The following is a 14,373-nucleotide window of genomic DNA, read 5'->3' on the forward strand; positions in this document are numbered from 1 at the left end:
TTCTTGGTCGTTGTTTCTAGTCTACGCAGCATACCCCGATTGTTTTTTTTTCCCCATGTTCCATGTATTCTCCCCGGCAGTCAAAATTGGAGGCTCAACGTCAATGGACGCAGGCATGACGATTTTCCTTCGGATTTCAGATCCATTTTCATTCTCAAAATTCGGCCAGGGTGATCACATCGGTATGTGGCCCTACGGCATTTTAATAGTTTCATCTTGCCATCGCTATGGACGACGCAAAGGAGCCACAAAGTCTCCAGGGGCAGGAACTCAATTGACCAAGGCTTGCCCCAGTTCGTTCAAAAGGACACTGTCACCTTTGCATTCAACATGGATGCCAGGATTCTGTCGAATATTCCATAGGCCACTGGACCCGGTAGTGGCTCCCAGGCTGCCAGCATACTCAACCCCCTATTTCGACAGAAGCGCAGTCATAGGTAGATGGAAATTGCCATTCTTGGGGTGTATCTTTGGACAGACTGGATCACTGTCTTTTTTTAAGAGTCGGTCGGTGTGAAAAACCAGGAATGAGCCAGTGGCAGATGACTAAACTAAGTCTTGCTATGAGCAATGAATATCCACCACCTTGTATGTAACATCAGAGAGACTTTTCTTTCCATTTTCGGAATCTTATTCCCATTTCGCTTGATGCATGTTACAATATTGTGAGGTGTAGGAAGTGCTTTCAGCCCATGTTAATGTAACGACCTTGTTGTCTGGTTGAATAAACCATCTAGACGAGTACCAGAATAACGCTTGTCGTGAACAGCTTATAAGACAACGATGAAAAACGTCATTCTGGCCGTTGCTTCCGGCTATACAGATCATAGAAAGATGAATCCTGCTTGGATATCTACAAATAAACAGGGAGCACGGCCGGATAGCCCATCCCCTGACTCATAGGTGTTATGTTGCGTCCGTAGCTGCTATGTGTCTCGTAACCGCCCTGGACCAAGTGAAGTGCCTCGTTTACGACTTGATCTTTTAGTCAAATTCAAGTATGGGCGGAGCAGTCGGTGTCTTCGATGACACTGTTGGTGGTTGTGGATAACGCAGTACCGGTTCAGAATCTGCGGTGTGCGACGCTGCTTTGCGTTGCGCAATGGGTAGACGCATCTCAGGAGGTAGGCTGTCTCGCCATGACCTCACCTGCACGAAAGGCATGCTAGGGTCACGAGAACCACCACCAGCTAGTCGCTCAGTCAGTCGCAAGACATCGAGTCCTGGATGCCTGGCGGTAGTATATGAGATAGAATGGAATTCATCTTCGTCCACTACCAACTCGCCTTATCATTATGGTTATTAGTAAATTATGGTAACTGGTCATGAGAGTAGGCTACAAACCGTGATCAAGATCTTCCAATTTGCACATATCTGGCCGATCCCACAATTTGCTTTCAAAGAAAAGGTCGTCTGTATTGTCGGAGTCAGAGTAGGAGTTTGTCTACAGTGTTGTATCAGTTTGATTGCTTGTAAAGCCACGGTGAAGAGTTACACACCGGGTGCTCTAGTATGGTCGGCTCGAAACGCTGAGGGGTTTGGGTTAAATTGTGGTTGAAATCCTGGGAGATTGTATTTGTGTAGGAGGATGGTGCCGTTGGCGGCGAGTCTTTTCGTCCTATTTGTTTGGCTTCCATATTATTCTCTCTCGGGGCGGTGGTTGAGGCCGCGGTCGAGACGCTGTCCCTTCCGTGTTTTCGGTTTCTGCGTGCCAGTATGGTCGGCTCGAAACGCTGAGGGGTTTGGGTCAAGATGTGGTTGAAATCCTGGGAGATTGTATTTGTGTAGGAGGATGGTGCCGTTGGCGGCGAGTCTTCTCGTCCTATTTGTTTGGTTTCTATGTCATTCTCTCTCGGGGGGGTGGTCGAGGCCGCGGTCGAGACGCTGTCCCTTCCGCGTTTTCGGTTTCTGCGTGGAATCATAAGGACCAGCTTTTTCAAGCCAGCTATGATCCTCGAGCGTATATATACTCGTCTTCCATTGCGCATTTTGAGTCAAGTACCATCCAGGCCGCGAAATGTTGCTACCGTGGATCCCCGCAGCTTGGATAGCCACGCTCTGCGCCAGTCTTACGAGATGAGGAGGCTTTTGGATTGGCGTCGGGAACGTAGCTGCATAGATATCATGTTCGAAGCGGGGTGACGGGGTGCTGTTTGTGTAACAAGGAAAAAGTAATGAGAATTTACACTTGACTGCAGGTGAGGCTGGGTCAAGCATATCGACTGCAGTGGCCCGGTTTGCAATAACCATGCAGGTCCGCGGCCAGGTCCTTGCAGCGTACGTAATACTGAACTTGAAGGCTGTTCTTGAGGAGGTCGTCGGAATGGCACGTCGAGGACGCAATGTCAGTCGGCATGGAGCTGAATGCAAGACTGTGTACTCCTTGAGATAACATAATGGGCGGAACACTACTCCAGTAGCCAGATGCTGCTTCCGCAGCGGTTGACGCTTGCCAGACTTTGCACAACCTGATACATTCTCCTCAAATCAAACGATGTGAGTTTTTCAACAATTACTAACTACAATAAGGTTTTTGCAAGGGTCGAAGCAAGTCTTATGATTATTCATTGGTCGACCATAGCGACCTGATCTCACGAATCCAATTACTTCCCTAGGAGATACCCCTCTGAGAACGTCTTTAGATGTATCACAGCAAAGCATAGCAACACTCCAGTATCGATAGCTTCTTGAAAATTATCTTTCAAAGTCCATTGAATCGAAACGAGCATGTTGCTTGTTGGTTCGTGTCTGAAAAGCATTCCTATCCTCAAGATTATATCGAAACCACCCACGCCAGGTTATTCTACACTTCACCTAACCAGCCCTTCCCGCTCCTTGTCATTTGTATGGGGGGTAGAAATTTTTACTAGCCTCAAGCCCATTCCCATTATTAGTATTTACTATTTGGAAGACTGACACGAATGGCAGATAAGGTATTCTGGTGCGCCCAGCGCATCTCGTCTCCGAAGTTTCTACGAAGTCTGGACTGAGAGATGGAGGTCCCCACACTTACTTGCACGAACGGAGTAGCGCCCCGAGGACATGGGTATCACCAGTTCCCCGCGCTATCGGCGTAGTTAGCTAGTTCCAATATAAACGCGCCATCTAGTCGCCAAATAGTTGTAGGAAAATTTTATGTTTCTCAAAAACTTCCTTTCCACGCCAAAAGCCCGCAGCGACAAACATATTTAGTCCAAGGATACAATCATAACGCCGCAAACCCTGCCTTGCAGCTGGGGAACACCGCAAACATGGGCCAACCATCCTTTGAGGCATCTAATGCCATCATCTACGTCACTTATGGCGCGTTCCTGTACGTCCCCTCTGACACTGGGCTTGCCGAGATATAGTCTCTAGCCGCTCATCTAACGCTTTACAGAATCCTGGGAACAGCGCTCGCTTGGAGAATGAGGAATCAGCCCAAGGCCGACTTCCTTGCTGGAAACAGAACACAGTCGGGTCAGAAAGCACACAGCGGAACCAGGGAAGCTCGGGCAATCTTTCTTGCCCGAGCTACCATACATCCAATCATGGTTCCACAACCTCCACTGGCGGGATATTTACTGATTTGTTGATATAGCTTTCCCGCTGGCCCTGAACTTCATCGCCGCTGGTGAGTTTCCGACGGCCATTGTGCTTACCTGAAAGCATGTCTCTTTTCGAGATCCCGAGCGGTAGCACTATCTTGCGAGAAACGATTCAACTTTCGACGAGGAAAGCGTCTGCCTGTCTTGTCCTCCGGATACGAGCTCAGGACAGTGAGCAGCGTGGTATGAGATTAGAGTATGAGTTCGCAACTGACACCTAGGTTCGTACCCAAGATCAACGAAGTGTCGTCTCTCCCCCGATGTAGCTCACTACATTTTGTGCCAAACTCGGGGGAGGGGCGGGACTGCGGCTCACTACGGGCGCCGATTTGAAGCAGCCTTGTCCTACGATCCCACCCCGTCTACGGGGAGATCGGGCAAGGGCTTGTGGAAATGAAGCTGAGATTGTACCGTAATTACTCGATCAAGTTAATGCTTGCGTGGGAAACGTGCTGCCGCTCCGATCAAACCCCTTCCCCCCTTGTGTGCAGTCATACTGACATGAATATTCAAACTTTCCAGCCATGGGATCGGGTATCCTGTTCTCATACCCCCAACTGGCCACACTTGCTGGTCTCCAGGGAGTGCTTGTCTATGCGCTCTCCTCGGCTCTGCCGTTGCTGATTTTCGCCGCCCTCGGCCCCATCATCCGCAAGAAGTGTCCCGAGGGCTTTGTCCTTACTGAGTGGACCAGACAGCGATACGGGGCGGTCACTTCTCTGTACCTGAGTGCCTTGACGCTCCTGACGCTCTTCTTGTACATGGTGGCTGAGCTGTCGGCCATCGGCCAGGTCGTGACGGCCCTTACTGGCCTGGACGGCCTGCCCGTGGTGATTGTGGAATGTGTGATCACAACCGTATATACCTGTGAGTTGATTGCGAAGCGGCCATCGAAGCTCTCAAATACTGACAGGTGCCTGATCCAGCACTCGGAGGCTTCCAGATCTCCTTCCTCACGGACAATGTCCAAGGAGCCATGATCGTCGGTCTCATCATTATTGCCACCATCACGATCGGTGCCAAGACCGAGATCAAACCCGAGCTGATCGCCGAGTCGGGGCTCCTCGAACCCAACCTCATCGGATGGCAGCTGATCTATATCCTGCCGGTGGCCATATTGACCAACGATTTCTTCTTGTCCAACTTCTGGCTGCGCACCTTCGCCTCCAAGACGGACAAGGACCTCTGGATTGGGGTTTCGACCGCCATGGTGGTCATCCTGATCACGCTGACGCTGGTGGGATGTACGGGGCTGATCGCCGCATGGTCGGGCGTCTGGCCCGGCGACCCGGCGCAGGACGGGTCGGTCGCCTTCTTCCTGCTGCTGGAGCAGCTGCCCAACTGGGTCGTGGGCATCGTGCTGGTCATGGCCATCTCGCTCAGCACGGCGTCGTTCGACTCGCTGCAGAGCGCCATGGTGTCGAGCGCCAGCAACGACCTGTTCCGCAACCGGCTCAACGTCTGGTGGATCCGCGCCGGCGTCGTGCTCATCATCGTGCCCGTCGTCGTGCTCGCGCTCAAGGCCCCCAGCATCCTGCAGATCTACCTCATCTCGGACCTGCTCTCGGCTGCCACCCTCCCCGTCCTCGTCCTCGGCCTCAGTGACCGCATCTACTGGTGGCGCGGCTTCGAGGTCCTGGTCGGCGGCCTCGGTGGCATCCTGACCGTCTTCATCTTCGGCACCATCTACTACGGCGACGCCCAGCAGGGTGGCAACCTGATCCTGCTTGAGCAGGGCCTGTACAGCGGCGACTGGGGTGCGTTTGGTGCGTTTGTTGCTGCCCCCGTCGGCGGTATCCTCTGGGGCTTCGGGGCCCTGACCCTGCGACTCGGGTTCCAGTTTGCGCGGGCCAAGATGACGGGCCAGCGCTTTGACGCATTGGATCGCCCCTGGCCCACTGCCACTGCCCGCGAGGAGGAGTACGAAGAGGACACCGTACCGGTTGGCGCCGGGCGAGGAGATGTCGGCATCAACTCGAAGATATCCGGCAAGTTCTTCTAGTCGACTAAGTAAAGACGGAGGGGAAGGGGGGTTGCAATCCGAAGGATACCACGCGTGTGTCTCAGGACTTTGCACCCCTGACACGTAGGAGTTCAGTTAGGAGATGGGAGAGTGGGCTGTGGGTGATACGAGGAGGGGAAGAGAGATTTCCAACCCGACCTTGCGGCGTGTTCTATACTCCGAGGCTTGTATAGCTCAGTAACAGAACAAAGCCAACCTAGTTCCAGCGCCTCCATACTTCAACGTCTATGGGCGCACCACTACATGAGCGTGGGAGGCACCAGAGACTTTCTTCAAGATCAAGCAACAATTCAACCTGTTTGTTTCACTGTACTGCGCCTGTTGTCAACTATAGAGTATGATGCTTGCTACTGAGACCGTTCCGGCTCATGTCAGGAATTTGATTAAGTCTATTAATCAAGTATATGACAGGAGCTGCACTGCTCTGATTTTGCTTATAAGTGGTACCATATCACAGAGCATGTAGTATGTCCGGGTACATAAGGACAGCCCGTCCAGAAAACCGGCAATAGGTAGCTTCCCTGTGCACGCCACTTCCATTAATGAGCTCCATTAATGAGCATCAATATGGTTCCAGTCACAATTTAAGATCGGGTTCTGCTGCCACCTGTGCCTCTGCCAGCTAACATACCTTCATTACAGAGTCGCATAATCACTGATTCGATTTGTAGCCTGCCGAGACTTCCTAGAGCCGAGTGTATTAACAATATGGCCACGTCTTTATCCGGAGACGGTGAACTCTACATGTTCGAATATACACATGAAGTACACTATGTTTACAACTGGACAGCCTCACTGCCCATCTCATTCCTTGGGCTGTCGCGCATCTCTCCCCTCCTCATCTCTATTTCGAATTTTGCTCGGTCGACATGGCTTCATAGGCCTGCACCTCCTCTTGGTAGCCCTCCAGCGTGGTCTCGGGCAGGGTACCCCAGATCTTCCAGGGGGCCGACTGCCAGGTCTTGTCATCCAGGAAGGCGGTCAGGACCAGGTGTTCAACCATGTCCTTGGTCTTGACGGAGCCGGGGACCTCGAGGCCGCCGTGGGCGTTGTCGACCTTGGAGACGCGCTGGGTGCTGGAGATGGTGACGATGGCCTGGCGGATGGTGCGGCTCTCGGCCTGGGTCAGGGGCATCATGGCGATCTTGTCGTCGGTCAGGCGGGCGCGGGGCGGGCTGACCAGCTCCCAGCGCATGCTCTGGCCGCGGGGGCGGGCGTCGACGACGCCGGCCAGCTTCTGGTACAGCTCCTGGGTGCAGACGCGGCGTAGCTCGTCCTTGTCTCCGCGAGCGATGGCGGCGTTCATGCGGGCGTGCAGGTCGCGGGCGGTGGGCACGATGGCGGCCTTCTTGGGCTTGAACAGGGCGCGCGTCCGCCACGAGGGCTTGCTGTAGATCTTGTGCAGCTTCATGTAGAGCCAGTTCATGAGCTTGTTCTTGGCGACGGCGTAGGCCATCTGGGCGAACTTGACGGGCGAGTCGCGCGGCCAGCGGCGCAGCGGCGGGGCGACGAAGGTCATGGGGATCAGGATCGACACGTTGTCCAGGTCGATGGGTAGTGGCTTGTCGCCGCCGCCGGCACCGCGGCGCTTGACCGTCGTGTCGTATTTCCTCCTGGCAGGGGTCTGGACGCTGAAGTGGCGGCAGACCGAGGCGGCCGGCTGGGTCTTCTGTGAGAGAATGCGCGCAGGCGTCATGAGTGGTCGCAGGGAGGCCGTCGACGACAGAAGCCACGGGCGCAGGAGCCGGGCAGCTTGCCTCTCGGCCATGATGGATACGGAGTGCTGCTGTACGTCTGCCGGCTGGTCGTCCGGGATGAGCTTTCAGGAGGCTCAGTCCGAAAGCACGACGGCTCTGGCTAGCAGCGTGAGACGGGTGCCGATACGAGGCCGTCCACTGCGGGGTGGGCCGGGCGGTCGAAGTAGGTACTCGGCGGCTCGACTCGGAGCTATGGTCGTTGGGTTTCCCGGCCTGATATCAGGGATCGAACTATCGCGGCCAGTCGCAGCCTCATCCGAGAGCTCCCACGCTCCCAGAAAAATTTCCAGAGCCGCGGACGGGACGACAAGGCCAGCAGCCCGGCAGCCGGGGATCTGGGGCAAGGCTGGCCAATGACAGGGGCCAATTAGCGGTGCTCGCGTGCACAGCGTTGCGCTAAGCTCTGGAACGGCCTTGGGCTGGGCCCCGGCAGGCCCCCGTTGTAGGCCCCTCGTGGCCTGTAGCCCCCCCTATTGGACCATGCAGGGGTCGCCCAATGACCTCACTGTACTGTAGGACAGCCTGTCACTGGGACTGAACACGCTGCACTGATCGGACGAACCCAGAAACCACCTGCAGCTGGGCAGTACTGGACGGTGGCATCCCACTTTTGACAGCAACGGAACCTTCTCTTCCACCTGATGATAGATACTCCGGGAAGAGTCAATCGATTGCCTGCCCTTCTCGCCTTGCCCCCTCTCTCTGCTCGTCCTCCTCGCGCCGTGCTGTGCCGCACGCCTCCCCCACGACCGACAGGCGACCCACGAGTGCACGCAACTTCTCCTCCCCCGCCGAACTGCCACGGTTGATGCATCGTCGTGTGCTCTCTGGACACTCGACAGCGACAGCGACAGCGACAGCGACAGGGGCCTTGCAACACCCCCCTATACCGCAGCCGAGCTTCTGATTGATGGGCGGCCCCTCCACTACCAGCGACGATGACGCCGCCGACGAGAAGGAGCACCAGTACCACCACCAGCACAGGGCCCCGAGGAGGAAGCCGCCCGTCGTGACCTCGTCGCTGCTGCAGCCCCGTGTCGCCGTCCTGCTCGGCGTCCCCAAGTTCTGGCACCCCTTCCTGTTCGCCTGCCGCCTGCTCTCCATCGCCCCCGCCATCTGGTGGGGGGTGCGCTGCGCCCTGCGCTTCGTCATCACCGACCTGCTCAAGGCCTATGGGTACAGCTACAGCCGCGTGGGCGGGTTGCGCCCCGAGGAGGCCGCCGCCGCCAGCAAGCTCGTGGTCGATAGAGGGGAGTGGATGCTACGGCTGACCGAGACGGCGCTCTCCATTGTCTGGGTATGTCTCGATCCGGAGGACGGTAGTGTTGCTGTTGCATTCGACCGCTCCGACCTCAGTGAACCCTTGCGTGACATGACATGACAGACACGACACACATCCATGGACGTAAACACATATAACCCAGATGAGCTGCTGACTCTTGGTGTCCTCCCATCTTATAGTGCGGCGCCGCGGCCAACCTGTCCTTCATCTTCACCGACAGCCTGATGTCGCGCTGGCTGCTCAACTACACGCCGCAGGCGACCATGGTGCGGCTGCTGACGCTGTGCTGCATCTTCGGCACCGTGTCGTCGCAGCTGATCCACCTGCTGGGCGGCGACCGCTCGCCCTCGCTGCTGCTGCCCGCCTGGATCGGCATCGCCACCACCCTGACGGCCTGCTACCACGTCTCGCAGCGCCAGATCAACATCCGCAAGGAGACCAGCGCCAGCATCTCCGTCTTCTCCATCGCCAGCTTCATCAGCATGGTCGCCCTGCTCGCCAACCTGCACTTCGGCACCCTCGGCGTCCGCCGCGAGTACCCCGACATACCGCTCGCCGCCATCCTGCGCAGAGCCGCCGAGATTGGCGGCAAGATCGTGGTCACGGTGCTGGGGGTGAACCGCGAGAGGGATGGTCTCTGAAAACGTTCAGAGTCAGGGGCTTCGATTTTGGTGGGGCATGCTTGTCCTCTGGTCGTGGATGTCCGCTACTACTCTTTGTTGTCGCGGAAGTTGTTTTCTTTTGGCGTTGGAGCACTTTCAGTCCTGGGGTCAGGGGAGTCCGGCGTTTGTGCGTGTATCTGTGTGGGATCTGGTCGAGTATACCCCAGCATGATGACAAGTAGCATTCTTGCGTTCCGTTACATACAAGCAGCATTTACCTTGATCTTCCTTCCTTGTCTTCTTCAGCGCCCATGTTAGTTTGTGTAGTCACCGAATATTTGTAGCTACGACATTATGGGATCCGTCAGTTTCTTGATTCATTCTTCTCCATTGTCTACCTAGAGCCATGCCTGCAGAACCTGGAACGAGAGTCTTGCAAGACAACGGCCCAGTATCAAATCACAAAAACCTGTGAGTTGCCAATGGTGGGCAAGAAAGTAACATTCCGGGGCAGCAGCAGTAGGTGCCGACAGCCCCATAAAATCCATGCCAAAGTCGCCGAGTGCCAATGAAGGGGTATCTGCCTATGATCGTGCCTGTCCGTAAACGCCTCAAACCGTGACCCAAAAAGACCTTGCTGCATGCTCAGCCAGCCAGAGGCATCCGCCGCCGTCGGGCTAGAGCGGGATGCGACTGCCTGGCAAGCATCGAGGAGGGCCGGGTCGTGATCGGGATGAGGCTACGTGTGGCCAAGGCGACGAGGCGCTCCCTGCCAGCTTAGAAACCGTGGACCTTGATGGTCTTGGGGTCAAGCTCTAGGCCTTCCTTCTTGTCGACGAGGAATTCCTGCACATCCTTGCGCTGGTCTCCCTGGAGCTGGATCACCTCACCCATCTCGGTGTCGTTGACAATGGTGCCATTGCAGGCTAGCCGGAGCAGGGTCAGCCGTGTTCACTCTGGTATGTCGCGCGCGCGCGCAGAGCAAGGGGCGAGCATCAACTTACCGAACTTCTTCTTGATGACCTTCAAGATCTTCTTCTGGTCGAATTTCTTGGGAAGTCCCTGAACGGTAGTTAGGGTCTTACGTCCATTTCGCTCTGTCGTCATCAACACGGTCAGCGGGGTCAAGTTCAGAAGGACGTCTAGACGTGACGGGGACCCGATCGACGGTGCGCGAACCGCGGCGTGGCCCACGAGGAAAGGAGCACGTGAGGCCACAAACAGAGCTCGCGTCGAGTCGAGGTCGGTCGCGTCGTGCGAGGAGAGTGGGGATACATACGCTGGATACGAATATGGATGTAATTCTGAGCCTGCTTGGATTCGCCTGTATCCTCGTCGGCTTCGGCGAAGGGGTCTGCGTCATGGCAAAGTCAGCTTCTTATTCAGCCTCACTACAGCCGGCGTCGGGGTGCGAGCCAGGGGGGAGGGGCGGGGGCGGTGGAGGGGTAGGTCAGGTGTGTGGTGAGTCGAATTCAACAGCAGAGCAGGGCTGGCACGAGAAATGTTTGGCAGCACAAAGGCATCGACCTCGAAGCCGGCGCGGGCAGAGAGGAGAGGGGGAATGCAAATGGCCAGGCGGGCGTGACGATGGCGGTGGGCGACACAACGTACCGTAGGTCTTGAGGTTTTCGATGGACATAAACTCGAGTTTTCCTGGGTAACCGGGGGAAAAGGGTTTATGGAATGTGGCTCGGATGGGTGCGACGGACGGCTGGGTCTCGCAGTGGTTCTCTGGATTGACGATGGGCGGGTTTGCGGTCGGGTGAGGGGGTGAGGCTGAGAAGCGTGCGGTGTGTGAAGTGCAACGAGGACGATGGAAAGTTGCTGTGATGGACTTAAGTAGACTTTGGCTCAGGCGGTGTTGGTGGGATGACGGGGTGGCCTTTTGGGTGTGGTGTGGGTGAATGGGATTGGGGCCAAGGGGGGTGGGTTTGCTGGATGGGTGGCATGGGCTCGGGATTTCCAGCGGTTGGGCGGGTGGAGGGGGGGCAAAGGTCCAGAGGCCAAAGGCAAAGGGCGAAAGAGGCAAGGCCCCAAAAGCTTTTTGCCAGGTGACGCGCAGGTGTGACTCCCCACGCAACTGCCCACACGCCAGCCGCGTCCTGGACGTTCTCTTCGGTTTCCTCCAGGTTATCTTGATCAGGCTAGGCAGGCAGGCTGGCAGGGCAGGGTAGGCAGGCCTGGCAGGCACATGCGCCTGAGGTCCCGAGTCCCGACTGTCTTCAGGCGGGGCCGTGCTGAGCTAAAGGGCAACGGAAAACCTTGGGTTATGACTCTCTGGACAGCCCCCGTCACTGACAGACAGAAAGGAAGCAGCCAGCTCCTTCCCCCGTCGATACCTTGATGCATAACTAGGTAACATGGACCCTGTCTCTTTGTCGTGCAAGTGCACCATCGACACCCGGCGCTGGCACTTGACCAGTCGCCTGGCTGTCTGCCCGGCTGGTCTGGCCCCCAGATCTCGGGCCCTGGGCCTGGCCTGTCACACACACCTGGGCACTGTAACGCACACCAGGCCCCTGCCACACAGCTGCCCACGCGGTTCAGAGTCAGGCCTCCTGCTTCCCAAGGTACCTACGCTTCGTAGGCCCAACTAAGTACCTACCTGGAGGCGAAGGTCGTGTTGCACATCCGCTATGCATCTAACGAGACCTTCCGCAGAAAACGAGATTCTGGATCCACCACACAAATTCTATACTCTCTCTGTGTCGTCTGATAGGCCGTTCCTACGGCGATCCAACGCCCTCTTCAATTTCCATCTTGTTTGCCTATACAACCTTATACAGAGCACCATGACTTGAATTCTCCTCTCTCTTCCTCGCCCACAGCCGTCACTTTTGCCGTGGTACCTGCCTGCCTGTGCCTCCTACCTAGGTACCACTACCAGTACCACTGTAGGACGCCTGAACCCTGGCGTGAGGTCCGTGTTATCCAAGTTTCCAGGCCCGTCGGTATTGTCAAGTCGCCCCAAAACTTCACCATGGGCTTCACACCGACTGAGTATGCCCCTGGCTCTCCCCACATCGTTGAGGACCTCTCGGGGGCCGAATGGGTACCCTTGTTCCACCATGACTGCAGCTTCAGCCCGGCCATCTTTGTGCAGGTCATGCTGAATATGATTCGCAACCCCAACCTCAACTCGTCCTGGCTTTTTCGTGCAGACATACTGTTGGAAGAAGACGGCGAGGCAATCGGCGCCCCCAAAGCCGGGGGAGTGCAGCCAAGATACGTGCATTTCCAGGATTTTCACCTAGACAAGTGCCTGGTCAGGAAGCTTATTCCCCGTAATGCTCTACGAGATAATCCCTTGGATCAGACGTGCCTGGTCTACCATGGCGGCCAGCCAGGTGTAGCCGAGAAGACCATGGTTGTCTACAACCCGCATTACTCCTCAGAATCCGAGGTGCCCTTCTACCACCCCAGGGTTCGAGGCCTCATCTTTCTGCACGAGTGGGACGCCAATGCAGGCTCAGGCGTTGTCTCTATTCACTATTGCTTCTTTGATGAAAAGGTCCGCGAGCAGAAGTTGATCAGGACCGCCATCAACTTGTTGATGGTTCTTCACAAGCACGGCCAGGGCTCGGACGCTGGCTACGTCAAGCGCGTAAACCACGACACCATCATACCTCAGGCGACGGTGCAGAACACGTTTGCCAGACTGAAGCAGAAGTATGCCCGGAAAATCATCCACAGCTGGGCTGAACAGACGGATCCTTCGAAGCACGTCTTTGAAGATCTCGGCATTGCTGCCTTCCTCATCGAACTATGGCGCGAGATGTACCATGAGAAGCCGTTTCCGGGTTTCGTCGATATCGGTTGTGGCAACGGGCTTCTGGTCCATCTGCTTCGGCAGGAGGGCTACGCCGGCTGGGGATTCGACGCGAGGACGCGCAAGTCGTGGGAGAACTATAACTCTGATGCAGATGCAACATCGAGCCTCGCAGGCCACCCGAGCCTGCGGCAGCATGTCCTCTTGCCGTCCGTCGCCACATCTGGAGAGGAGCCGCAAGCTGGCGGTGAAGGTACTGAGGGTCTCATTCACGACGGAGTGTTTCCCCAGGGCACCTTCATCATCTCCAACCACGCGGATGAGCTTACCCCGTGGACACCCTTGCTCGCCACCGCGTCAGTTTGTCCGTTCATCATGATCCCCTGTTGCAGTCATGCGCTCTCCGGGGCCAAGTTCCGGGCACCCGCACCAAAGAAGCAAGATAAGTCCGTCTCAGCATACTCGTCCCTGGTCTCGTGGGTATCACAAATCGCTGCAGACTGCGGATGGGAGGTGGAGACGGAGATGCTTCGGATACCCAGTACGAGGAACACGGGCTTGCTGGGAAGACGGAGGACAAAGGATTTCTCTTCGATCAACCTAGAGGACATCATGGCCAGGTATGGAGGGACAGCAGGGTATGCGGAGAACGTCATGAAGTTAGTGAAGCAGACTCCGCGAGGCCACTGAGCACGGAAGATGAATCAAATAGATCATGGACCTGCTCGGCTTGCACCTTTGAACTGCGAGATCAGCATTGAATATGAACCTAGCAGAGAGAGCAGGTCTCATTGCTAGCTACCGCCCCTACTGAGCTGAGACAATGCTCATATAATCGGTTTGCTATCATACGGCGCCAGGGGGTTTATAGGAAATCACTGTAGCGAGCCTTTTCAACTACTCATTCCATACTCCGTCTTTGTATGGGAAAGTCAAAGTACTACCGGTCAAATACCGATAGATATTCTTCTCACGGGTCCTGTCTTGCTTGACATGAATTTCACGCTTTTGGGGCTGAGAGAGTGATGGAATGACAATATCCCATCTCAACATTAGGGCTCGCCCTTTCCATTTTATAATCGAGTGCGCTGCTGCCGCCTCTTCGTGACGGATTCGTCTATAGAAGGCACAGGGCGATATTGCGAAAAGTCCCAAATCATCGTACAAGGGTTGCCAAACTCTCACATGATTTTCTTCGCCCAGAACGGTGTCTACCGTGATTCTAGAAAACAGGGCTGGTGCCATATGGTAGTGAGCTGCATTCATCATCAATCGCCCGGTCGCGTATGAATAAAATACACAGGTACATCGCAGTACGGTGAGAAAAGGTGACGAAGAAGCGGCTCAGCCCAG

At 55.9% G+C, this 14,373-nt stretch overlaps 6 protein-coding genes across 6 annotated transcripts; 3 read left to right on the forward strand and 3 right to left on the reverse strand.

Annotated features, from left to right (window-relative positions):
• Window positions 1-984: 984 nt before the first annotated feature.
• On the reverse strand, window positions 985-1,988 carry JN550_004976 (uncharacterized protein; the record flags this gene model as incomplete). Its single annotated transcript, XM_049316553.1, has 3 exons — window positions 985-1,286; window positions 1,345-1,444; window positions 1,500-1,988. 3 exons carry the CDS (start codon window positions 1,986-1,988, stop codon window positions 985-987), a joined length of 891 nt encoding a protein of 296 aa, XP_049173174.1.
• A 1,263-nt stretch (window positions 1,989-3,251) lies between these two features.
• JN550_004977 (uncharacterized protein) lies at window positions 3,252-3,645 on the forward strand (the record flags this gene model as incomplete). The annotated part of the gene is made up of 3 exons (XM_049316554.1): window positions 3,252-3,313; window positions 3,380-3,459; window positions 3,581-3,645. 3 exons carry the CDS (start codon window positions 3,252-3,254, stop codon window positions 3,643-3,645), a joined length of 207 nt encoding a protein of 68 aa, XP_049173175.1.
• A 466-nt stretch (window positions 3,646-4,111) lies between these two features.
• Window positions 4,112-5,589, forward strand: JN550_004978 (uncharacterized protein; the record flags this gene model as incomplete). The annotated part of the gene is made up of 2 exons (XM_049316555.1): window positions 4,112-4,454; window positions 4,514-5,589. 2 exons carry the CDS (start codon window positions 4,112-4,114, stop codon window positions 5,587-5,589), a joined length of 1,419 nt encoding a protein of 472 aa, XP_049173176.1.
• An 865-nt stretch (window positions 5,590-6,454) lies between these two features.
• On the reverse strand, window positions 6,455-7,378 carry JN550_004979 (uncharacterized protein; the record flags this gene model as incomplete). Its single annotated transcript, XM_049316556.1, has 1 exon — window positions 6,455-7,378. One exon carries the CDS (start codon window positions 7,376-7,378, stop codon window positions 6,455-6,457), a length of 924 nt encoding a protein of 307 aa, XP_049173177.1.
• Window positions 7,379-10,028: 2,650 nt separating this feature from the next.
• Window positions 10,029-10,890, reverse strand: JN550_004980 (uncharacterized protein; the record flags this gene model as incomplete). The annotated part of the gene is made up of 4 exons (XM_049316557.1): window positions 10,029-10,177; window positions 10,256-10,348; window positions 10,531-10,605; window positions 10,863-10,890. The coding sequence occupies 4 exons, from the start codon at window positions 10,888-10,890 to the stop codon at window positions 10,029-10,031; spliced, it is 345 nt and encodes a 114-aa protein (XP_049173178.1).
• A 1,341-nt stretch (window positions 10,891-12,231) lies between these two features.
• JN550_004981 (uncharacterized protein) lies at window positions 12,232-13,710 on the forward strand (the record flags this gene model as incomplete). The annotated part of the gene is made up of 1 exon (XM_049316558.1): window positions 12,232-13,710. The coding sequence occupies one exon, from the start codon at window positions 12,232-12,234 to the stop codon at window positions 13,708-13,710; it is 1,479 nt and encodes a 492-aa protein (XP_049173179.1).
• Window positions 13,711-14,373: the final 663 nt, after the last annotated feature.

Source organism: Neoarthrinium moseri (genome assembly GCF_022829205.1).
Source record: "Neoarthrinium moseri strain CBS 164.80 chromosome Unknown scaffold14_Wmoseri_CBS_16480, whole genome shotgun sequence".
NCBI lineage: Eukaryota > Fungi > Ascomycota > Sordariomycetes > Amphisphaeriales > Apiosporaceae > Neoarthrinium > Neoarthrinium moseri.